Below are 24,669 nucleotides of genomic sequence, written 5' to 3' on the forward strand. Positions count from 1 at the left end.
GGTTGCTCCCCACATTCTTAATGTGCCTGCGTACGGTATCGTGCTGGATGCTGTGCTGCTTCAGGCGCTGTTGGGCCAGGTTCATAATGTTGGCCCCGAGTTCATTACTGAATCTATTTATACTACATATGTTTATTGTCTGGGGGGGGATGGTTGGGTGGGGGGAGGGAGGGGGGAAGGGTTTAGCGGGGGTTAATACTGTCAAAGGTGCTATTGATGGCAATTCTAAAATGCTAAGACGTACAGTCCTTGTATATTTTGTCGTGGGCAATAGAGAAGAGATGGGAGTCTACAGTCTGGTGACTAACATTATTTTTCCTCGCAGCTGTTGGGAGGTGGAGAGGTGTAAATATCAAATGTACTTTTATATATGTATTCATTCTTATGGGACCTGTCACGAGAATACTTAGCTGGAATGTGAGGGGAATGGCGGATGCTACGAAGAGACATGGTCTGTTCCGTTACTTATCTAGATATCAGCCGGCAATAATATGCTTGCAAGAGACGCATATGACCAAACAATCTTTACATGTCATGCAAAAGCTGTGGCTGGGGTATTCGGCGCATTCCGTCTTCTCCTCGCATTCCAGGGGGGTTAGTATCCTAGTTCATAAGAATATCATATTTGAATGTCTCAGGGAATGTGTGGATGAAGAGGGAAGGTTTATAGGAATGCATTGTGTGGTCCAAGGGATGAGAATGGTGTTGGCGACAATCTATATACCCCCACCATTTTCCTCGGTGCCTTTAAGGAAGCTTATAGAGTTTATGGCAGAATTTTCTGAACTTCCAATGTTGATAGTGGGAGATTTCAATAATGTACTTGACAGTTCGCTTGATAGATGCCAGATCACACCTAGCGGTAGCAATACGGGTGAAACCTCGTTTGCAAGAATACTGAGGGAAGTAGGTCTGATGGATGTATGGAGAGAGACCCACCCCCTGGACAGGAAATACTCGTGTTGCTCCTCGACATATGGCTCCCTGTCGCGTATAGATCTGGGTCTGGTAAATGCTCATATGTTCCCGTTTGTACAGAACTCAGAATATCTCTCTAGGACCCTATCTGACCACTCCTTATTTAGCATCGCCCTTGATATCTCTGTGACAGCCAGGCCGGGGGTTAGATATTGGCGACTTAATGCCTTTTGGTTAAAACTGATGGGTGACCCGTCCGATATGCTTCAATCCCTTAGGGAATATTTTTGTATAAACGAAGGGACTGCGTCGCCGTTAGTCGTCTGGGAAGCGATGAAGGCCTTCCTTAGAGGATCCTTTATTAAAACAGTCAGTCGGATTAAATCTAAATCTAGAGAGCTTGATCGGCAGAAACATGATAATATGAAGCTAGCGGAGGAAGCTTTTGTGTTAAATCCTTCTAGCATAACAAGCAATACCTTGAAGACTAGGCAGGAGGAGTTGAGGTGTCACCTCTTGGAGGTAGCAGGGAGGAAACGACTGTTTTATAAGCAGCAATTTTTTACTGAAGGTGAGAGTGTAGGCCATATGCTCTCTGTTATCGCAAAAGCGCAGCAAGGGTCACAATGTATATCTGGCCTGTTAGATGCTGGCGGCGTCCTCAGGCGCGATACTGATAGCATTTTGAATATACTGAATAATTTTTATTCCTCTCTGTATGCTTCCAAGGTGACATGCTCGGATGAAGAGATTGACGCCTTTTTGGCCACATTAGATCTTCCTAAGCTTTCCAGGGAAGACAGTAGGCGGTTAGAGGAGCCGATTGAGCTAGAAGAATTGAGGGCGGCATTGGCTGCTATGGCTAATGACAAGGCTCCAGGTTTGGATGGGCTTCCGGCGGAAGTATATAAGTCCTTCGCGGAAGTGTTGCTCCCGGAACTTCTGAAGGTATTCAATTATTCCAAGGAAAGGGGGGAGCTTCCTCCGTCTATGCAGGAGGCGGTAATAGTAGTCATTCCTAAGCCGGACAAGGATCACTCTCTCCCTGACTCATATAGACCGATATCGTTACTCTCCACTGATGTTAAGTTGCTTGCAAAGGTCTTGGCCATGCGTCTGTCTAAAGTGATTCTGTCTGTCATACACTCTGACCAGACAGGCTTCATGCCTCAGAAATCAACGTCAATCAATATTAGAAGAGTGTTTGCCAGTATTCAACTTCCAGCTGACAATGTTGGAGATAGAGCTATCCTTTCTTTGGATGCGGCCAAGGCCTTTGACAGCATTGAGTGGCGATTCCTATGGAGAGTTATGAAGTATATGGGATTTGGAGATGAATATATATCCTGGGTTCGGGTGTTATACTCTAAACCCAAAGCATGTGTCAGGGCGAATGGAGGGGTGTCCCCCAAGTTCAGTCTGGGCCGGGGTACTAGACAGGGGTGCCCGTTGTCGCCTCTGCTATTTGCAGTTGCGATTGAGCCATTAGCTGCAGCGATTCGTAAGTCAACGGACATTAAGGGGTTTCAATACGGGACAGTTAATAATAAAGTGGCGATGTATGCAGATGACACTTTGCTTTTTCTGGGGGATACTGGTCCATCCTTGGAAGCGGCTATGAAAATCATTGATTGCTTCAGGGACCTGTCGGGTCTGACTATTAACTGGAGTAAGTCGGCGATTATGCTGCTCGACGGGCAAGTACAATCACAGACAGTGCGAGACAGAAGTATTCCATGTGTAGCGACCTTTAAGTATTTGGGTATCCATATATCCCCGAGAATCCGAGACTTTGGGCGCCTTAACTTTGACCCGCTGGTTATTAAATTTCGTAATAAAACTAAGGCATGGTGTAAACTATACCTGTCAGTGGCGGGAAGAGCTAACCTCATTAAAATGGTGTTGATGCCCCAGCTACTTTATGTTCTACATAACTCCCCGGTCTGGCTGTCAAAGTCCAAATTTGTTCCAATCAATGCTATCTTCAGGGAGCTCATATGGCGTAAGGGGCAACCGAGAATTAAGCTTGAAACGTTACAATATCCTAAAACAGAAGGGGGTCTGGCAGTGCCAAACCCCTGGGTGTACTTCCTGGCTGCACAATGCCAACATTTCAAGGGGTGGATGGAACTGGAGTCGAGTGAGATGTCGTGTCAGTTGCTTAAACATTGTTTGTCCTCTAATGACCTAATGCTGATCCTTGAGACTAGGGGGACTGGAAAGAGTGGTCCGATGGGCGATTTGGGACACTTGATGCAGTCTGTATGGAATAAGGTCAAGCTCCTGAGGGGGGTTCTCGGCAATACTGAATACACTCCACTGTGGGATAACCCCGTGCTGCCAGAATTCCTCTCCTTGTCTGAGTTTGGGGCATGGAAAAGAAAGGGTATTCTGAGGGTGAGTCACCTTTTGGAGGAAAGGAAGTTCATGTCATTTACCAGATTTCAGGAGAAGTATGAACTGCCTAGAACTCACTTTTATAAGTACCTTCAGGTGAGACATGCATACAACGCCACATTTAAAGGTACGACTGAGGTGGCAGGGAGAGATGCTGCATTGCACCAGATTTTGTCTAGAGGGGCGAGGAGAGGTATGATATCCTGTATATATAAGCTATTGCTTGATAAGTTTCTAATGTCCCATCCACTGGTGGCTAAAAGTAAATGGGAAAAAGATGTTGGCAAATTAACTGATGACCAATGGTCTGACATACTGGAGGCGATACCTCTCTCTTCCCTGAGTGAAGGACGTAAACTCTCGCAGCTGTTTATTGTCCATAGAGTCTACAAAACTCCGGTTTTTTTGTTCCGTATAGGGTTCAGACCCACGGATGAATGTCCAAGATGCTCTGTGGTTTCTGCAGATTTGTTGCATATGATGTGGACGTGCGAGAGGTTAGGGAGATACTGGGAGTTGGTACGTCAGACAATACAGGACGTTTACAAGGTACGAGTACCCTCTGATCCTAAAGTGTGTGTGTTGGGCTATGTCTCTGAACTGGCCACAGGTCAGGTACATAAATTAGCTATAGGTAGAATGTTATATGTTGCTAGAAAGTTAATCGCTCTGCATTGGATACAGACAGCGCCGCCAATCCTAGGCGAATTCCTAAGCGCGGTTGACACGATGCTGAGTTATGAACGGATGGTATATCAGAAGCGTGGATGCCCAGCGAAATTTGGAAAACTATGGGATTTATGGCTGTCGTTTCGACGTCTGAATGGAAATGTTTAAAATGTGCCTTTGTACTTTGCAGGTTAGGGAGGGAGGGAGGGAGGGGGGGGGTCGGTTGGGTTCTTAATTAATACACATAGGCTGATACCCTTTATGTTTTTAGCCTTATGGACAGTATATCTCTATGTCATCCTTGTTTACAATGTGTTAAAATGTGTATTTACACTGTAAAATGTTTAATAAAAAAGATCTGATTCAAAAAAAAAAAAAAACAGGCTGACATGATACATGTGCAAATGTCACCTGAATTTAACTCTGCTATTCTTTTTTTTTTGTGCAATTACAACTTTTACTATATGCTAATTTGCCTCTAGGAGCAGGGGGAGCGTTGCACCTGCTCCTAGAGGCCCTGTTCTCCCACCCCTTTCTACGCCCTTCTACTCTTGATTGACAGGGCCAGGCCAGCGTTGGTCTCCCTTTCTCTTGGAGATACTTCTTTGTATGTTATTTTCCAATGGAGCATCACCAATAAGTCTACACATATACAGCTGGCCTCCTTGAAAAGAGTCAGCACCCTGCCTAAAGTGTGACGTGAGGAGAATCAGGCCAGATTCATAGAGGTCACTGTCAGCCATGTGAGATGCCCTTCACCACAAGCGGCGTCTGTGCAACAGATCTGTGGGCATCTGTACAGTAGACATGGCGGTGGAGTAACTACATCTTTAAGAATAGCACATGTTCGTACATAGACTGCAGATTTCATAGCAGGGCAGGATGACCACTGTGTCATATTCTTGAACTGTCCATTTACACGTTTCTTTATCCCACAGTTAAACATGCTTCGTGGGATCTTGACGACTATGGCGTCTTCCTCATCCACTCTTCTAGCCATGAGTATCCCCAAGGATTCTGATAGCAGTACACCAGTATCGACTACAGAGGCTGAACTCCCAGCACGGTGTGCCATGCCATCTCCTGATACCACCACAACATCTGAGGAGCGTCTTACATGTCCAGCCTGCACCATTGACATAGGGAAGAAAGTCAGCCAACTAGTCAGCCAGTATGAACATCTGCAGAAAGTGGTGACCGATTATACATCTAGAGAGGGAGACGGTAAAGACCTCCAGGTGGGCAGGAAAGCATCTGATCCTTCCATTCAGGTAACTACGTGGCTATAGGAGTTTTCTTATCAATGCAATCCCTGTCTATATGGATGTTATAAGGGGGACCTTGCTGGATGCACACTGTACACAGATTGCTTTCAATCACATTAAAGGGGTGTCTGTTTTGGACAATCCTTACTTGTTTGAAATGTCCCTTGACAAAACGCAGTTCACAAAGTGTCCCTCTACTCTGACCCCCCAGATCACAAAGTGTCCCTCTACTCTGACCCCCCAGATCACAAAGTGTCCCCCCCAGATCACAGTGTCCCTCTACTCTGACCCCCCAGATCACAAAGTGTCCCTCTACTCTGACCCCCCAGATCACAAAGTGTCCCTCTACTCTGACCCCCAGATCACAAAGTGTCCCTCTACTCTGACCCCCAGATCACAAAGTGTCCCTCTACTCTGACCCCCCAGATCACAAAGTGTCCCTCTACTCTGACCCCCAGATCACAAAGTGTCCCTCTACTCTGACCCCCCAGATCACAAAGTGTCCCTCTACTCTGACCCCCAGATCACAAAGTGTCCCTCTACTCTGACCCCCCAGATCACAAAGTGTCCCCCCAGATCACAGTGTCCCTCTACTCTGACCCCCCAGATCACAGTGTCCCTCTACTCTGACCCCCCAGATCACAAATTGTCCCTCTACTCTGACCCCCCTAGATCACAAAGTGTCCCTCTACTCTGACCCCCTAGATCACAAAGTGTCCCTCTACTCTGACCCCCCCAGATCACAAAGTGTCCCTCTACTCTGACCCCCCAGATCACAAAGTGTCCGCCCCAGATCACAGTGTCAATCTACTCTGACCCCCCAGATCACAAAGTGTCCCTCTACTCTGATCCCCCAGAATTAGCTGTAATCTGGGGAAACCTGGCATGAAGGGGCACCGGTGTTTTAGACACCGATCTTAATAAAGTCCTAAACTGGCGGTGGATCCGCTGAAGTTATAAAGAGGCGCAGGCCATCTTCCGAGCTGTCTTACATTTAGAACGTTTTCTACACCTGAAACAGGCGTAGAAAATGGTAAATGAGACTGGCCTACCGGCCCATCCCCGCCCGCGCCACCCCCACTATTTTAGACCTAGCGTGAGCAGGGCGAAGTAGAATATAGCAGCGCAACTAACTGTTGCGCCGCCATCTGCGCCTAAATATGCCAAATATAGACGTATTTCAGTATAATAAATGACCCCTTAAGTGTATAATTTCCCTGCAGCGCCGCCATAATGCAGCACAGGACAGGTCCTCCAGGGTGAAAGACACTCTTTGTAATTTTTCTCCACTGTTGCCATGAGATAAGGATCCTAAACCGAGGCACATCCCCTATTAATTCCTTAATATGTTATATGGAAATTGGTTCTCTAGACCGGACAACTCATAGGTCCACTGAGGAAATACAGTCTCCATACTCGTGCGCTGGTTGGATTTGAGCTCTGGACCTTACATTTGCAAGGCCACATTCGCTCTTCTTTTTTTGCAGTCCCTTTTAACTCTTCAATTTCCACTTCTAGGACACAGAAGTAATTGGTTACATCACGAACACCATGGTCCAGCTCCAGGAGGAATGTGAGCAGCTGACCCAGACCACCAGATCTCTAATACAGGACCATGAACAAAAGCAGCAGCACATTGACGTGAGAAAGACCTGACGGGCCATATTATTTCTTTAGTTTTCCTTAAACCTTTCATGTATCCTCCTGTCTTCATCTCTCCTACGTTCGTCTGATTTATTGTCTCATTTCTCTCCCGTGAGCAGAACCCGTCTTCGCGTGTCCTCTCTTCTTACAATGCCACTGTGTTTCTTCTTGCAGATCCTTTACCAGGCAGTGGGCAAACTGGAGAACAAGAAAGCCGACAAAGAGCTGATTGGGCTGGAGATTGATGTGGTGAGTATGAAGTCGATGTAACATCAGATATGTTCCCCTTTATATAATCCCATTATCTACTGAAGGAGCTCTTCAGTCTTGAGTTATGATAAGTGTCCAAACACTTAAGATGAATGCTGGCTGAACCCTTTTTTACAAGACTGACGGTCATCTAATGTATATAGAGGAATTCTGTCTCTCCCCTGAAGGGGAAAAAAGATTCAGGCAAGTTGAATTTCAGCATGCTTGAACCTCTTGTTCTCCCCGAAGAAGCTACCGCCAAAGGTGTCCGTCAGCTCTCTACTACCTACCTCTTATTAAGAACACATGCATGCTCAGCTGAGTCAAGTGTGCATTTTTATGCGGGTTTGAAAGAATAGTTCTAGGCCGAATGAGTGTCCATCTGACAGTTTTCTGAAGTTTATGGCCAGTGCCAGCCTAAGGTAACTGGAGAAAAAATGGGCGATTTATTTTGGGTGCTAATGGCGTACACCCCTGGAGGTCAGAGAGACATGGCCTCTCTTGCTCCTTGCAGGACGTACTCCACAATTCTCCCGCACTTCAGTAGGGCAGAGTCTCAGCTCAGATGGCGCAACAGTGGCCCGGGTGGACTGAGTGTAGGATGGGAGTGGTTGTTAATGGCCTGGAGGGTGGTTTTGGTACTCACATTGGCAATCCTTTCTTCCCTCGGGGCACTCCCTGTTGTTGGGGCCCCTTACTGGTGGTAGTTGGGTTGCCTTTGATATTAGGTGTAGGTCTGGGTGCAAGGCAGGAGGGCATGTGCAATGGCTGGGGAATGGTGGAGTCAGTAACCAAGCCAAGTTGGTATTGGTAAATAAATCTCTCAACCTAATAGGATGAGACAAGGTATTAAAGGGGTTATCCAATCCCTATAATGACCCCCAGAATGCCCGGGCCCCTCCTCTAAAGCATACTTACCTGCTTCCGGGCACACATGTCCCTCCGGATCCCTGCACGGCCGCTGCTGCATCTCCCCATGACCAACCTCCTTGCGTCACCCACAATGCTAGGGGGGCTGGTCACCATCGCGACCTGCTATTGGCTGCTCCCCCCGTCGCCGGATGTTTTGATCAGCGCGATAGGGAGATGCAACGGTGGCCATGCAGGGATCCGGAGGGACGCGGGTGCCGGGAGCAGGTAATTATGCTCTAGAGGAGAGTCCCAAGCATTCTGGGGGTCATCATAGGGATTGGATAACCCATTTAACACTCAATTGTCCATACAGTGCTATTACTGTAAATAACAACATTTAAATGCACCCTTTGCAGTAGTCATGTTCTGGGGTACTTCACCAACAGACGAGAGACTATTAACTACCGTATTATGGCAGATGTGAAAAACTCCAGATGCTGCCCAAAGGCCACACGACATGACATCAGTAAACCTGAGACCACTCCTTCTGTACCTGGAATACTATAGTCGCAGCACATTTAGAGGATGCCGTCTTTTTCCACTTCTGTTTGCATCTGATTATCTGTAACCTTTCACCTTTATCTGGACAGAAAGCAGACAAGAGTGCGCTGGAAAGGAAAGTGAGCCGCACACAATTTGATGCCACCACAGAACATCTGAGCAGAATGATACAGGAGCTGCTTGGCAAAATGAGCGCCCAGGAGCAAGACTGGCAGAGACTACTGGAGAAAATCAGTCTGGAGATGGAGAATAAAGTGAGCAGGGTCATGTAAATATTAGATTCAGTCCAACACAGTCCTCATGGTCCTGATTCTCCATGAATGGGTAGCACTGTAGAGGAGGTGTATTCCAAGTATTAGCTCAGATTCTTGTCTATGATCATACTGGTTATTCCATATGAAAGCACAAAGACCAGGTTGAGTTCAGCAATACTACAGTTTCTAACATGATTTCATGATTTCACTCTTCAGCTGAACCGCATAGAAATTGAGTCGGTGAAGAACATCTTGGAGGAGCGTTGGCAAGACCTTCGCCGGCAGCTGCAGAAACATCCACCGCAGTATCAGGCTGATGAGGCTGCAGGTATCCGCAAGTAAGTGGTTATCATAGGTGGAAGGGTAAGTCTGTAAATCCCTGCTGGATCCGAAGCAATAAGACACGTTATATGCAGTTTTGTGTTGAGTCATTATGTGTTTCATCCTGACTACATTGAAAGTGGTGAAATTACGTGACCAATCCGCAACAAAATAAGCATGCTTATTTTTCCACGAGGAAAATGACGGCAGAACGGGGATCAGATTTGTAAAATTTCACCCACTTAGCAATCCTCGCAATAGGTAGGTCGATATTTGTCGGAGCCCCTCCGATACTGATGACCTATCCAGAGGAAGCTATGTCATTGGTGAAAACCTGAGTATTGTAGATGGTTCTAGGTACCATAGATACTTCTATTACAGAGAGGAGGAAGAATGATTATCTGTTTCCATCTTTTCCATCCAGGCAGCTGATGACAAGATTTCACTGCATCTCCTGTGACCGCAGTGTGAATATGATGGTGCCCGGCCCGTAAGTCTTTATAAGAAGCATACCTCACAATGGAAAGTGATTTTTAAAAAATTTTTTTTTATCTTCCATCATTTCACCCATAGTTTTTTGTTTTCTCAGGACAACATTGACCATCCCAAAGATTCCTGGGCTACCAGCACGTCATTCCAACCGGCCAAACACTGTGTTTGAACTCAACCAAGTCCGCCAGCAGAGCCGCAGGTGGGTGAGGCAGTCTGTGGCTTCAAATTTAAACTACATCTTTGGCTGTATTAAGGGGATGCCTACTTTTGGCTGTCCATTTTTGTTGGAATAATCCCCCTGAGAGTAAACCGATCCTGCTTCTGAGATCCCCAGCAATCAACTGTGATCTGCTGAGAAACCGGGTGGTCAGCTTCCCTGCAGCGCCACCATTGGGGAACCTAAGCATTCCATGGCGCCAAGACAGTTGGCTGTTTATGTAATGCAGAGACATGCTGGGTCCTCTATAGAACGACGGAGATGCTCTTTCAGGATGCTTTGCTAAGTGAAGGATCCCCTTTAACTGACCTAGAATGATCTATGAGAGCTGTGAGTCCCAATCTGTGTCTGTCCGACTGTTGTGAGATTACACCTCCCATCATGTCTGTCCCAGACAGCCACAAGATGTATAATGGTAGAAAACAGAGGAAATGTCATCATTTACTTCATCCCTTATGACAATGCCTGTAGCGTCTATATGTGTGTAATATTAGGATGTTTTTCCACACTCGTGTTATCACACCCATAGGTTAAAGTCGAGAATTTACCAGGCGAGATGTGAGGCCTCGCAGCTGGAAATGAACATCAATCACCTGCGCAGAATCCATGCTCATATGTGTCAGGAGATTGCAAGAGTACAAGTGCATTTTGGAGGTTCAGATAAAACCTTCAAGAACCCCATCGTCCATCATTGTACCACTCTAGGGAAGACCTCCAAAATGTCCAGCTCCAACCAGAGATTGTGAGTATAAGAAATGAGGGTTTTAGGCTGGAGCCAGTGTGGAAAATATTGAGTTACAACTTTAGTGGATAGTCAGCAAGGCTTCCACCACAGGAGTGCAGCTCGGTCACCTGAAGCAGTAGGGTAACATGGCCACCATGTTATATAGGTGGTTGTCAACCTTCAGCACTTTATTGTAAGGTTGTGTGAAGTGATTGGACCTGGCTAATCTTATGTCTTTTTCCATTAGTGATGGACGCTTACCAGAGCTTGGTAGTGTGAGGTCCATGTCCAGCTCTCGCAGCTGCGGAGGAAGTCACACATTGACCTCCTCACAGAGACGTTATATGAAAGTCGTCAGCTCATGTTCTTTGCAGAAGAAAGACACTACTGAGTGTGGCTTAACGGTAAGAAGAGCTTCATAAGGCAGGGGAGACATTGAGAGAGACAGGAGTGACAAAGGACAAGCTACTAATATAATGACTGTAACGTTTTACTCTTGTCACTTCATATACCTGATTCCTGATCTGTTTGGGTGAATACACGCAGGACGGAATTGCGGTGGATTTTACCTGTGGATTTGTGCAGGTAAAATCTGTAGTGGATTACAGCAGCAGGCAGGTGGATGACATTTTACAAATCTCCGTGTGCTACAAACCGTACGCACTTTTCCCCCCCAAAAGTGGAGAAAAAAAAATTGCAGTGTGCAGGAGGCACAGGGCACGGTGACTATAGCTCTGCTAGTGCTCGCTGTGCTCACTGCTCCCTGATCTTCTTCCGGGCCTCGGGCTGCACTGTGTTCTTAATGCGTATATCGTCAAGATGTATTGCATGTAGGCATGCATTTTGACCTGACACACAGTCCAGCACGGGGCCTGGAGGAAGACCAGGGAGCAGTGAGTGCAGGAAGAGTGTGCCATTCGGGGCAGAGGAGATAAGTTCATTTATTTATCTTATGTCTGATCTCAGGTCTGCTGAGGATTGTGGGGTCTGATCTCAGGTCTAATAAAGATTGGGTGTCTGATTGGAGGGTCTGATCTGAGGTCTGATAAAGTTTGGCAGTCTGATAAAGACTGGTGTCTGATTGGGGGATTCAATCTGAGGTCTGATAAAGCTTAGGCGTCTGATGAAGATTAGGGGGTCTAAACTGAGGTCTGATAAAGATTGGGGGTATGATTTGGAGGTCCTATGAAGATAGGGAGTCTGATTTGAGGTCTGATGAAGATTGGGAGTCTGATCTGAGGTCTGATAAAAAAAATAATAATAATAATTCTGATTTTCCTCCTCCAAAACCTAAGTGTGTCTTTTAATCAGGTGCATCTTTATAGGGCGAAAAGTACAGGATTTGTTACCTAGTTTTTAATGGTTGCTTTCATACCATTGAGGCATATTCACACAGGCCCGATTCACAGCAAATCTGCAACAAAGTCCACATTGAAAATCTGCCCCATACTGATGTGAATTTGACAATGACTTGGACACCTTGTAATGGCAGCGATGGCAGGCTGCGCATCTCAGAGACTGTGCTCATACTTTACTCAATTTAAGAATTTGGTTTTAAAAACCTTATTGTCAATATGGTTGAACTTTAATTAACGGCAAATATGTCCAGTGTGTACATGACTGTATATTTTCCACTCCACCTTACCATCAGAAAGAAGAAGTATTGGTATTAGGCCAGGATGGGCACATCTATCGTGGCAGGACGGGCAACCATTTACCAACAACTAAGCCTAAAGATGGCAAGAGAGAACTTGCTACTCATCACAAAGCAAGTGGATGTAATCTGAAGAGAAAAGAGAGTCTTTACGTCTGTTCTTCTGCCACATCTTCCGATATTCGTTCTGGTAAGAAGGGAGCAAGAATATTCTCAAAGGAATTGGGCCACTATGTAGTAGAACTGACATTGGCTCTTAGGTAGATGGCAAGCAACCTTTAGCAAAGGCTTTTAGTCCCAACCCACAGATATGTATTAACTCTTTGAATACACAGCAATTTTCCATTTTATACTCCCGGCCTTCCCAGAGCCATAATTTTTTCATTTTTCCTGAGAGAGATCTGTCACCGAATAAGTATGGCCAGCTTTAGTCCTCTACTGTTATTTTTATTAACTCTCTGTCTCTGCACATTAGTTGTTCTCATCTAATTAGAACGATTTTGGGGGCGCATTTATTAAGACCAGCGTTTTAGACGCCGGTCTTAAGAAACCCCTAAGCTGGCGGTGGTTCCGCCGAAGTTATGAAGAGGCGCCAGCGGATCCTGTGCCAGTTCGAAATGTAAGACCGCTTCTTTGCTGTCTTACATTCAGACCTTTTTCTACACCTAAAACAGGCGTAGAAAATGGTAAATGAGCTGACCTGTCCCCTTCCCCGCCTACCCCGCGAGCGGTGAGAAGTCGCAGATTGCTGCGCAACTAGCTGATGCGCCGAAATCTGCGCCTGAAATACACCTAATATAGGAATATTTAATCTTGATAATTGACCCCCTTGGTCTCTATTCATAAATAAGCCAAGCAAGTTCTCAATTTTACCTATTGCCAAAGTTTCAGGTAGAGTAAAGCCACCATATGGTGCACATAAATACCACTGTCATACTGTACAAAGAAATTTTTTACCACACATATAACACACATATATACGGAAGCCAGGGTTCCCCTATTAACAGCAGGACCAGTACGCCCTGAAAACAATTGTGTCAGCGGGGTGCTCCCTATAAATGGTGCCCGCTGTGTGCCTCACATACGTAATAGCAGAGAAGCGGCCATAAACATTAGTGCCGGCAGAGGGTAGTGGTATTCTCTGGCGTGGGTTAGGATAGTGAAAGGGTTAGCGGAGGCCTACCATTAATCCCTACCATTCTTTATTTCACCCGGTGAGATGCCCATAACGACAGTGACAGTCCAGTAAGGAAACGTGATACTTAGTAGTAAATCAACCAAATTTTATAACATTTTTATGTGGGCAGTAAAGAGATTTATATTCAATCTTTTTCGGTTGTAGCTGGCATGTGCCCTGTGTGCCAAGAGGTATTCTGCAGCGTTCCCTGGGTGAAGAAAAGCCTTCTTTTCTGGAATGTAAATCAGTCTGACTGGGTAACGCTTACACATAAAAATGTATTTTTCATGGATATTTCTCAATATTTTCTTAAAGGAGTTTCCAAAGTCCTTGTAAAATCTCCGGGATCCGAACAGCCTTTGCCTTCCATTCAAGGCACTGCTCTAGCCACTTACTCTCAGAAAGTGCCGTCCACACGAAGAAGCTCAGGTATCTTCTGCTGTCCGTACGAGATGTTGTTTATAGCGGCATATAGAAGAAGTTAAGGGTAAAGTGTTGAACGGATCTGCCACCAGGTTATGCTGCCCAATCTGAGGCCCCGATTCCATCCATGTATCTGTTCCTGCTCTACTTCATAACCTACAGCATTCATAACCATTCTTGTCTGTGAAACTACAGCTCCCAGCATCCCCTTACAAATTGTTCAGGTCATACTGTGAGCTGTAGTTTCATGTTGTACAAATACGGCAAGGGTTAACCTGAATTCACAATTGCTGGTAAAAAATTAGAATCTCACCCCTGGCTCAGTCAATAGACATAAGAGACGACTGTGCTCCGGTTTTCCAGAATTCAGGGACTGGGGACATGGCAAGTGGCTGTGGGGTCATCTGCTACGGGCAGCATGGTGGCTCAGTGGTCAGCACTGGTGCCTTGCAGCGCGGGAGTCCTAGGTTCACCGGAGTCCTTCAGCAGCCTTGGTTTAACACACCGCACTCAGTAAGACAAGGAAAGGCCAGCCTATGGGCTTAAGCTTGGCCTTGCTTCTAGAACAGTGTTCCTCAAATCTGGTCCTCAAGGCCCACCTACCGCTCAGGATTTGAGAATTTCCCACAGAATGAATACTTGGGGTAAGTCCTGATGCATGGACATTAATTATATTACCTGCTTAATACTAAGGAAATCCTGAAAGCATGACTGGTAGGTGGGCCCTGAGGACTGGAGTTGAGGAACCCTGTTCTAGAAAGCATCTCAGGGCTTGGATTAACCCGTGGTTAGCATACAGCTTATATCTAAAGTCATAACACAGTATTTTCTATACAGATGGTATAAGCCAGTGCAAAACATTATAACACAGATCATTAGGAACATATCAAATAAATTGCTGTAGAATATCTCTGTTTTTACCACTAGCAGTGGCCTAGTGGGACACGTGTGAAGAATAACCATCTTATACCACATCAGGTATAGTATGATATATCATTTCCTCCAGTATGCTCAGTGCTGGACTGTAATAGTGGCATATATTACGATGCATTCTTCTTTCTTAATGTCCCAGCGCTGCTAGGAAGAGCTCAGGGGCGCCCGTTCTCAGCTTCTCGTGGAGGTCTGCATCAACAGAGTGATTAACTCAAATGTTGCCCAGAGAATACAGAAGTCAGGGGAATATCAACCTGAAAATATTTTAAAAAACATTCTATTATATCAAATAAACTTTACCTGAAAACATTTGATTGGTGGTCAGTGCGGCATAATGCTATGAGAAGGTAAGTAATGAGTGTACAGGAGACTTACTGCTCCCTGGATATGGTGGAGGCAGACATGGGGAAACATCTGGACTGGGGTGCAACATAATCTTATGTGGTTGGGGCATTCATTTATTGATTTTTATTTAAAAGTTTATACCCAACTTAGACATTTATGGATCTGCTATAAATGTCTGATAAATGTGAGACCCATATCTGTGACCAGCCTGGTAAGGTGGCTACCAGCTGCCCAATTCAGGTGGAGAATGAAAGGAGTTATGGTTATGGATGTTCGAGCCTCTCTCCACTCTATGGCAGAAATATATGCCACAAATGTCAGCCATACTCATTTAAAGGGGTTGTCTCACTTCAGCAAAGGGCATTTATGATGTAGACAGAGTTAATATAGACACTTACTAATGTATTGTGATTGTCCATATTGCCTCCTTTGCTGGCTTGATTCATTTCTCTGTCACATTATACACTGCTCGTGCCCAGGAGTTATGACGACCGATGTGGCGCAGATATGAAGTGGCCGGGATGGGAGTTACTGCACATGTGTGCATATACACGCTCCTACAACCCCGACCACCAGAGAGGCCGGCGCATTTTCATATAATGTGCAAGCGTGGCCAACACTGCTGGACTGCAGGGTGGTCATAACCCTTGGAAAGAAGCAGTATATACAACATAAAGACAACTAATCCATTCTGTACTTGATCACACCAGTTACATTAGCTGCAAGTCATATTATTGATCTCAACCACAACCGGTCTGGAAGCGATGGTCCATACCTGGTAAAAGAACGGTTAAGGGCTCATGCACATGAACGTGTGCTGGCCGTTCAGTGCAATGCACGGGCAACATCTGTGCGGTTTCTGCAGACAGATGCAGACCCATTCAACTTGAATGGGTCCGTGATCCATCCGCACCGCAAAAATATATCAGAATTATTGTTAGGAGTAGGCATTCCCCTCCCTTTACATTCCAATATTGGGTCATAACCTCGTCCATGTACCCTGCTCAAAGCCAGGTCAGGAGATGGTAGCCATAAAATCAGTAAGATGGAACCACTTCACAGACCGGAGACCCCTATCATAAAACCTGAAGATAGCGTGAGGGTCATACACAAGCCTTACACAGACCAGAACCATTAGAGGGGTCAGGAAAAGCCTAACGTCCTTTCCAGCCGAGGTCACACATGAAACCCCTATCTTGCGATATACATCAAATAAATACGTGGCCTAGTCCATATTTGGGCCACATGCTTCCTCCTGAGAGCTCAGTAATAGGGAGCAATTAGATAACGCCAGCCATTACCTCCGCCATGTTTGGTACACACGTGTGTGGGACATTAGGACGAGGTAGATGGAGGTAATATGAAGTTGCTAGGATGCATGCCCGAAAATATATTTTAATACAAAGATTTTGAGGCAGACCTGATGGGCAGCAGAGGTCGTAAAAACTGTCATAAAAGGCATCACAGGCGGGGGGATTTGTGGGGGAACCTACAGACCCTTTTTTAACACATGTATGGAGTATAGCAAACTGTAATTTCTTTGAGGATCACTAGCTTGATGGACTGGCTGATATTTCTGCTCCCCCAGGCAACCGGACTTAAAACCTTACGCGAAGGTTAAGTTCTGTTTTTATCTCATTTATTTTCCAAACTGTTATTTTGTATGTATATGTCAGTATATTTTATGTTGTATTTTCTATGATAACCCCATTGTTTCTATGCACTGTCCTTTTTTTTATATTAAAACTTCACTTTAATAAGAGCCTTCTTGTGTTCTAACGATTCCATGACCTTGGAAGAAGCGTTACCTAGATTGCTTTATTAAGGCTACTTTCACACTTGCGCTTGATCGGATCCGTTCTGAACGGATCCGATCATATTAATGCAGACGGAGGCTCCGTTCAGTACGGATCCGTCTGCATTAATAACTTAGAAAAATTTCTAAGTGCGAAATTAGCCTGAGCGGATCCGTTCAGACTTTCAATGTAAAGTCAATGGGGGACGGATCCGCTTGAAGATTGAGCCATATGGTGTCATCTTCAAGCGGATCCGTTCCCATTGACTTACATTGTAAGTCTGGACGGATCCGCACGCCTCCGCACGGCCAGGCGGACACCCGAACGCTGCAAGCAGCGTTCAGCTGTCCGCCTGGCCGTGCGGAGGCAAGCGGAGCGGAGGCTGAACGCCGCCAGACTGATGCAGTCTGAGCGGATCCGCATCCATTCAGACTGCATCAGGGCTGGACGGAAGCGTTCTGCTCCGCTCGTGAGCCCCTTCAAACGGAGCTCACGAGCGGACAGCAGAACGCTAGTGTGAAAGTAGCCTAACCTGTGAATGCAAGCAGTTGTAGAGTGTACTTGGGCGGTATTTAATGCAAGATGTCTCGTCAGCCTGATATGACGAGTGGTGGCAGCTACTTTCACACTTGCGTTCGGAGCGGATCCGTCTGGTATCTGCACAGACAGATCCGCACCTATAATGCAAACGCTTGCATCCGTTCAGAACGGATCCGTCTGCATAAACAGCTTTTGCAGATTTGAGTTTTCACATTGTGAAAACTCTGATCCGACAGTATATTCTAACACAGAGGCGTTCCCATGGTGATGGGGATGCTTCAAGTTAGAATATACTAAGAACTGTGTACATGACTGCCCCCTGCTGCCTGGCAGCACCCGATCTCTTACAGGGGGCTGTGAGCCGCACAATTAACCCCTCAGGTGCCGCCCCTCAGGTCAAATTCATTGATGGCCAGTGCGGCCCCCCTCCCCAGTATTAAATTCATTGGTGGCCAGTGCAGCCCTCCCTCCCTCCCCAGTATTAAATTCATTGGTGGCCAGTGCGGCCCCCCCTCCCTCCCCAGTGTTAAATTCATTGGTGGCCAGTGCGGCCCCCCCTCCTTCCCCTGTATTAAATTCATTGGTGGCCAGTGCGGCCCCCCCTCCCTCCCCAGTGTTAAATTCATTGGTGGCCAGTGCGGCCTCCCCTCCCCGCCCCCTAATTAAAATCACCCCACCCATCATTGGTGGCAGCGGAGAGTCCTGGCTGCCATGGTTACTTAGCAATTTTAGAAGCATTATACTTACCTGCGCTGTCTGTGACCGGCCGGGCGCTCCTCCTACTGGTAAGTGACAGGTCTGTGCTATAAGCAATGCGCCGCACAGACCTTTCACTTACCAGTAGGAGGAGCGCCCGGCCAGTCACAGACAGCGCAGGTAAGTATAATGCTTCTAAAATTGCTAAGTAACCATGGCAGCCAGGACTGCAGTAGCTTCTTGGCTGCCATGGTAACCGATCGGAGCCCCAGTGATTAAACTGGGGCTCCGATCGGAACTCTCCGATGCCACCAATGATGGTGTGTGGGGGGGTGATTTTAATTAGGGGGGGAGGGGAGGCCGCACTGGCCACCAATTAATTTAATACAGGGGAGGGAGGGGGCGCCGCACTGGCCACCAATGAATTTAATACTGTGGAGGGAGGGGGACCGCATTGGCCACCAATGAATTTAATACTGGGGAGGGAGGGGGGGCCGCACTGGCCACCAATGAATTTAATACTGGGGAGGGAGGGGGGTCTGGCCCCTGCTGCCTGGCAGCACCTGATCTCTTACAGGGGGCTATGATACGCACAATTAACCCCTCAGGTGCGGCACCTGAGGGGTTAATTGTGCGGATCACAGCCCCCTGTAAGAGGTCAGGTGCTGCCAGGCAGCAGGGGGCAGTTATGTCCACAGTTCTTAGTATATTCTAACTTGAAGCGTCCCCATCACTATGGGAACGCCTCTGTGTTAGAATATACTGTCGGATCTGAGTTTTCACGATCTAACTCAAATACGATGGTATATTCTAACATAGAGGCGTTCCCATGGTGATGGGGACGCTTCAAGTTAAAATATACCATCGGATTGGAGAAAACTCAGATCCGATGGTATACAGGGAGTGCAGAATTATTAGGCAAGTTGTATTTTTCAGGATTAATTTTATTATTGAACAACAACCATGTTCTCAATGAACCCAAAAAACTCATTAATATCAAAGCTGAATATTTTTGGAAGTAGTTTTTAGTTTGTTTTTAGTTTTAGCTATTTTAGGGGGATATCTGTGTGTGCAGGTGACTATTACTGTGCATAATTATTAGGCAACTTAACAAAAAACTAATATATACCCATTTCAATTATTTATTTTTACCAGTGAAACCAATATAACATCTCAACATTCACAAATATACATTTCTGACATTCAAAAATAAAACAAAAACAAATCAGTGACCAATATAGCCACCTTTCTTTGCAAGGACACTCAAAAGCCTGCCATCCATGGATTCTGTCAGTGTTTTGATCTGTTCACCATCAACATTGCGTGCAGCAGCAACCACAGCCTCCCAGACACTGTTCAGAGAGGTGTACTGTTTTCCCTCCTTGTAAATCTCACATTTGATGATGGACCACAGGTTCTCAATGGGGTTCAGATCAGGTCAACAAGGAGGCCATGTCATTAGATTTTCTTCTTTTATACCCTTTCTTGCCAGCCACGCTGTGGAGTACTTGGACGCGTGTGATGGAGCATTGTCCTGCATGAAAATCATGTTTTTCTTGAAGGATGCAGACTTCTTCCTGTACCACTGCTTGAAGAAGGTGTCTTCCAGAAACTGGCAGTAGGACTGGGAGTTGAGCTTGACTCCATCCTCAACCCGAAAAGGCCCCACAAGCTCATCTTTGATGATACCAGCCCAAACCAGTACTCCACCTCCACCTTGCTGGCGTCTGAGTCGGACTGGAGCTCTCTGCCCTTTACCAATCCAGCCACGGGCCCATCCATCTGGCCCATCAAGACTCACTCTCATTTCATCAGTCCATAAAACCTTAGAAAAATCAGTCTTGAGATATTTCTTGGCCCAGTCTTGACGTTTCAGCTTGTGTGTCTTGTTCAGTGGTGGTCGTCTTTCAGCCTTTCTTACCTTGGCCATGTCTCTGAGTATTGCACACCTTGTGCTTTTGGGCACTCCAGTGATGTTGCAGCTCTGAAATATGGCCAAACTGGTGGAAAGTGGCATCTTGGCAGCTGCACGCTTGACTTTTCTCAGTTCATGGGCAGTTATTTTGCGCCTTGGTTTTTCCACACACTTCTTGCGACCCTGTTGATTATTTTGAATGAAACGCTTGATTGTTCGATGATCACGCTTCAGAAGCTTTGCAATTTTAAGAGTGCCTCATCCCTCTGCAAGATATCTCACTATTTTTGACTTTTCTGAGCCTGTCAAGTCCTTCTTTTGACCCATTTTGCCAAAGGAAAGGAAGTTGCCTAATAATTATGCACACCTAATATAGGGTGTTGATGTCATTAGACCACACCCCTTCTCATTACAGAGATGCACATCACCTAATATGCTTAATTGGTAGTAGGCTTTCGAGCCTATACAGCTTGGAGTAAGACAACATGCATAAAGAGGATGATATGGTCAAAATACTCATTTGCCTAATAATTCTGCACGCAGTGTATTAATAGGGACTCCTAACTTTACATTGAAAGTCAATGGGGGACGGATCAGTTTGCAATTGCACCATATTGTGTCAACGTCAAACGGATCTGTCCCCATTGACTTACATTGTAAGTCTGGACGGATCCGTTTGGCTCCGCACGGCCAGGCGGACACCCGAACGCTGCAAGCTGCGTTCAGGTGTCCGCCTCCTGAGCGGAACGGAGGCGAAACGGAGCCATACTGATGCATTCTGAGCGGATCCTTATCCACTCAGAATGCATTGGGGCTGTACGGATCTGTTCGGGGCCGCTTGTGAGAGCCTTCAAACGGAACTCACAAGCGGAAGCCTGAACGCAAGTGTGAAAGTAGCTGATTAGTTTTGGATGACGGAGTGCGTGACCCTGCAGGCTCCTATCCTTAATCTAAGTCCCTGATCCTAACAGGGACTAAAATAAAAAAATAAGTATTTTTTTAAATATACTATTTAAAGAAAAGAAAAACATCCAAAAACCTTTTCGCCCCAATAAAAATTATTTATTATGTTAAAAAATTAAAAAGGACACATAATTGGTATCACCACATTCTTAAAGATCTAGTTTATAAAATGATCACATTATTTAACCTGCACAATGAACACTGGTGAAAACAAATGCCAGAAATTGACATCCTACCTTCTAAAAAGCTATCAAAAAGCTGTATGTACCTCAAAATGATACCAACGAAAATGTTAACTCTTTCCACAAAATACAAGCCATTACACAGCCATGTCATTTTAGAAAAAATATGGCTCACAGAATACGGCAACACAATGTAATAGTACTTAATAGGATGCCAGTAAATTCACAATATACTGCTATACAGAAGTATTGGTGACATCACTAAGGTCCTTCCATGGGTCACCCATTCTTTAGCCTATTTCTCTAACAAAACCAACCCTGACAACATGTGGATGTCTCCAAGACCCCTGTGACTTAACCCCTTGGTGTCCAAATGCTCATGCTTACAAGCAAAATACAAAAACGGAGGAAACAGCACCCCAAGGAGCAAACAAAAATCAAAAGTAGTGTGGGTGCTCACCAATGTGGGGTTTGGACCAACTCACTAACATGGTCCCAAATGGAAAGTAGAAGCAACACTCCATAAGGACATAAACAAAAGGTGTATAGTTTATTCCAATGTTTTGGCTGCATACAACATGAATACAATGAATAACAACTTAATATATACCCATGAATTAGTGACATCATCATAGTGAGTCCTAACCAGAGTGATATCATCATAAAGCATCAGTTGCAAATATAATATCAGAAAATAATATAAACAGATCATGATGGACATACCTGTTGGATCCTGGAGAGACTACTTAAGCAAGTGTCCTGATGGTAAAGAGACAATAGGTGTGTACAGACATGGAAAGTGGATATACAGAACCCCAGACCTGGGGGTATCTGCAAAGTTTGGTTTGTTTCTCTGGAGCTCAGAGTGAGGGCTGGCTCCACCCCTAGCTCCAGAAGTTTCTGATCAGAGTATCTGTAGAAAGGAGGAAGAAGGAGCAGTCTCATGTGCTCCTCTCCCATATACTCCAGCTCTAACCTCTGGAGCCTCAGTCACCTCTACAAGCTCCAGGAGATGCAAGCAAAAACTAAAGGAGGAGGATGTGCATGGCTAAAGCGAGAGAGAGACAGCAAGATAACCCAGTTTAAAGTGATCCAGACCCTACTGCTGCAGAGAGATAACAAGTTAAGACACCCTGTGCATCCAGAATAGTGGACACGGTTGCAAGAGCACAGCTATTAGCCAGAGATCCCTATAGAAGATATTTTAGCCAGAGTAATCTGAGGGCCAATGCCATATTCATCTGCTTAGCTCATGCTGGGACATCTTGGAGGACTTGCATTGTGTAAAACTACTGCTGGATGTATTACAACTTCAATTCTGCATACAGTAAAAAGACTCTAGTTAGGTTTCATCTGGCCTGGTCTCCCACTTTCAACACACACTGGCCATTACACGATTTCATGCCCTGCTTCGCACCCACACGAACCTTTAACATCAAGGGCACCCCAAAACTACCATAGCTACAGGCGTGCCCTGATGAAATATAGGGTGCCCTCGTTCACTGCACAGACCTCAGCAAAGTGAAGGCCTGAGGGGGGTACACCATGACTCATCATCACCAGGGCCACTACCACTCTCATCCTCTGCTCCAGCTCTTCAGGGTCTTGCTGCACATGTTCCGGCCTCGTCACAGAAACGTCAATGATGTATAATGTTGAAGAGGCATCAGATGCATCATAACCTACAGCGTCATGACAAGCATGATTGCAAAACATAGGAGAGATTAGCGTAGCTGTTGCTAAGCAAGCGCTTAAGAGTCTAGCGGACACAATGTGCATCATACTGTAGCGTACCCACAAAGAGTAGAGGGGAAGCAGCGTAGCCGTTGACCACCAACCAGGGGCATACACAGATCTCATAGGAGCTGTAGCAAACCTGTGCCACTTTAATTTCCCAGTACTCCTGCGTCGAACACTCAGTTCAGAACACAAAGCACAATGCCCCAGACGAATTTACAATTTTTTTTTATTAAGCAAAATAAATTTTAATAAAAAAAAATTGTAATAAAAAAGTTGCCCTTGGCCTCACTCACTTTATCCGACTTCTATTTTGGAAAAAATGAAACAGGTGCGTCAAAAATATGGCGCTCATTCTGAACAACAAATTTATCAATATATTTACACCAAACAACTGCCATAGATAAATTTATAAATTCTCCACCTTCACTTCTCATAGTACAAATCAGTCTGCCTGCAACTACCACTAGGGGGAGCTCATTGCATAGGAATTTATACAGTGCAATGGAAGCTATAATACTTTGCACTGAGCTCCACTAGCAGAGGCTGCATGAAAATGCTGTAATTTCACCTCTGAACGGAGGGAGAGAAGGCGATCAGTGCCACCAACAGCAAGTGCTGTTAAAATAACATGGTGCATTAACCCGTAGGATACCAGCGCTGTACATGCTGTGACGGGGACCCGATGGCTTGGACGGTAGCCCGATGCCTTCATTAGGCATCGTGGCTGCCATCCGTGTGAGCCTGTGAGATCCAGCCCCCTGGAAGCTGTAAGTGTATTACACTGGTAATATACTTACAGCCAAAGCATTACAATACAGAAGTATTGTGATGCATTGTAAAGGGGATCAGACCCCCAAAAGTTGAAGTCCCAAAGTGGGACCAAAAATAAAGTTAACCCCTTAAAGGGGTTGTCCAAGTTTTTTTTTTTTTTTTTTGTACGGTATGTTTCTAACTAGGCAAATGAAAGGACTTTACAATTCACTTACTTTATCTCCAGTTGCTGGTTTCTCAGATTTCACTGAGGGTCACATGACCTGTGATGTCAGCTTCTCTCCCTGCTCTGATGATGATTGGTGCACAAGCCTGAGAGAGCAGATGTGTGTCTGTACACCAGACCACTGTGCTGGCCACGCCCCCCTTCACTTCCCTCTGCTCTATCCCTGGATTCTTAACCCCTTCAGCTGCACAGACTCAGGGATCCAGCCCTGAGTAGCTGCAGGCAGTGAGGAGACAAATGCATAGGAGCTCACAGACTAAAGGAGTTCTGCACAAGAACAGGTAGGGGGAAGATCCTGTGTGTGTCAGCAGTGTCATTGTACAGCTGGGACTTGTAGTCCTACACATACAACATGCTGCTGAGTATCCCAGCAGGCAGACATGTCACTCAGGGCAGCAGGTAAACAAAGAGCCAGAAGAGAACCAGGGAAATTAACCTTAAACTTAACTCAGTTATATATTGCTGCCCATCAGATTTACAGTGCTATATATATTTTTTTCATAACTCGGACAACCCCTTTAAGGACCCTCGCCGTACATGTACAGCGCTGGTGGACGTGACTTAAGGACCAGTGCCGTACATGTACGGAGGGCTGATTGTGTGGGTGCAGGAGCAGCGCCCTCCTGATCAGCGGCATAGACTTGGCATATTAACCCCTTGTATGCCACAGTCAAAGCTGACAGTGGCATGCAGAGGGTTCGCGGAGGGTACGGGTGCCCTCCGCTTCCCCATCAGGTCCTCACGC

The 24,669-nt window shown here is 45.8% G+C and overlaps 1 protein-coding gene across 2 annotated transcripts in view; it reads left to right on the plus strand.

Annotated features, from left to right (window-relative positions):
* Positions 1-15,047, plus strand: part of LOC121005957 (glutamine-rich protein 2-like) — a 38,160-nt gene extending 23,113 nt beyond the window's left edge. The window contains exons 9-20 of one of the 2 annotated variants that reach the window (XM_040438814.1): positions 4,923-5,255; positions 6,768-6,890; positions 7,068-7,142; positions 8,645-8,809; positions 9,026-9,147; positions 9,555-9,620; positions 9,720-9,821; positions 10,369-10,581; positions 10,811-10,967; positions 12,215-12,407; positions 13,710-13,823; positions 14,890-15,047. In XM_040438814.1, the coding sequence (XP_040294748.1) occupies positions 4,923-5,255; positions 6,768-6,890; positions 7,068-7,142; positions 8,645-8,809; positions 9,026-9,147; positions 9,555-9,620; positions 9,720-9,821; positions 10,369-10,581; positions 10,811-10,967; positions 12,215-12,407; positions 13,710-13,823; positions 14,890-14,960 (1,734 nt within the window). In that variant the 3' untranslated portion in view covers positions 14,961-15,047. Of the gene's footprint in view, positions 1-4,922; positions 5,256-6,767; positions 6,891-7,067; positions 7,143-8,644; positions 8,810-9,025; positions 9,148-9,554; positions 9,621-9,719; positions 9,822-10,368; positions 10,582-10,810; positions 10,968-12,214; positions 12,408-13,709; positions 13,824-14,889 lie in introns of those variants that run through there. The other variant, XM_040438815.1, reaches the window with a different exon arrangement.
* Positions 15,048-24,669: the final 9,622 nt, after the last annotated feature.

The sequence above is a fragment of the Bufo bufo genome, chromosome 6 (assembly GCF_905171765.1).
Source record: "Bufo bufo chromosome 6, aBufBuf1.1, whole genome shotgun sequence".
Lineage (NCBI taxonomy): Eukaryota > Metazoa > Chordata > Amphibia > Anura > Bufonidae > Bufo > Bufo bufo.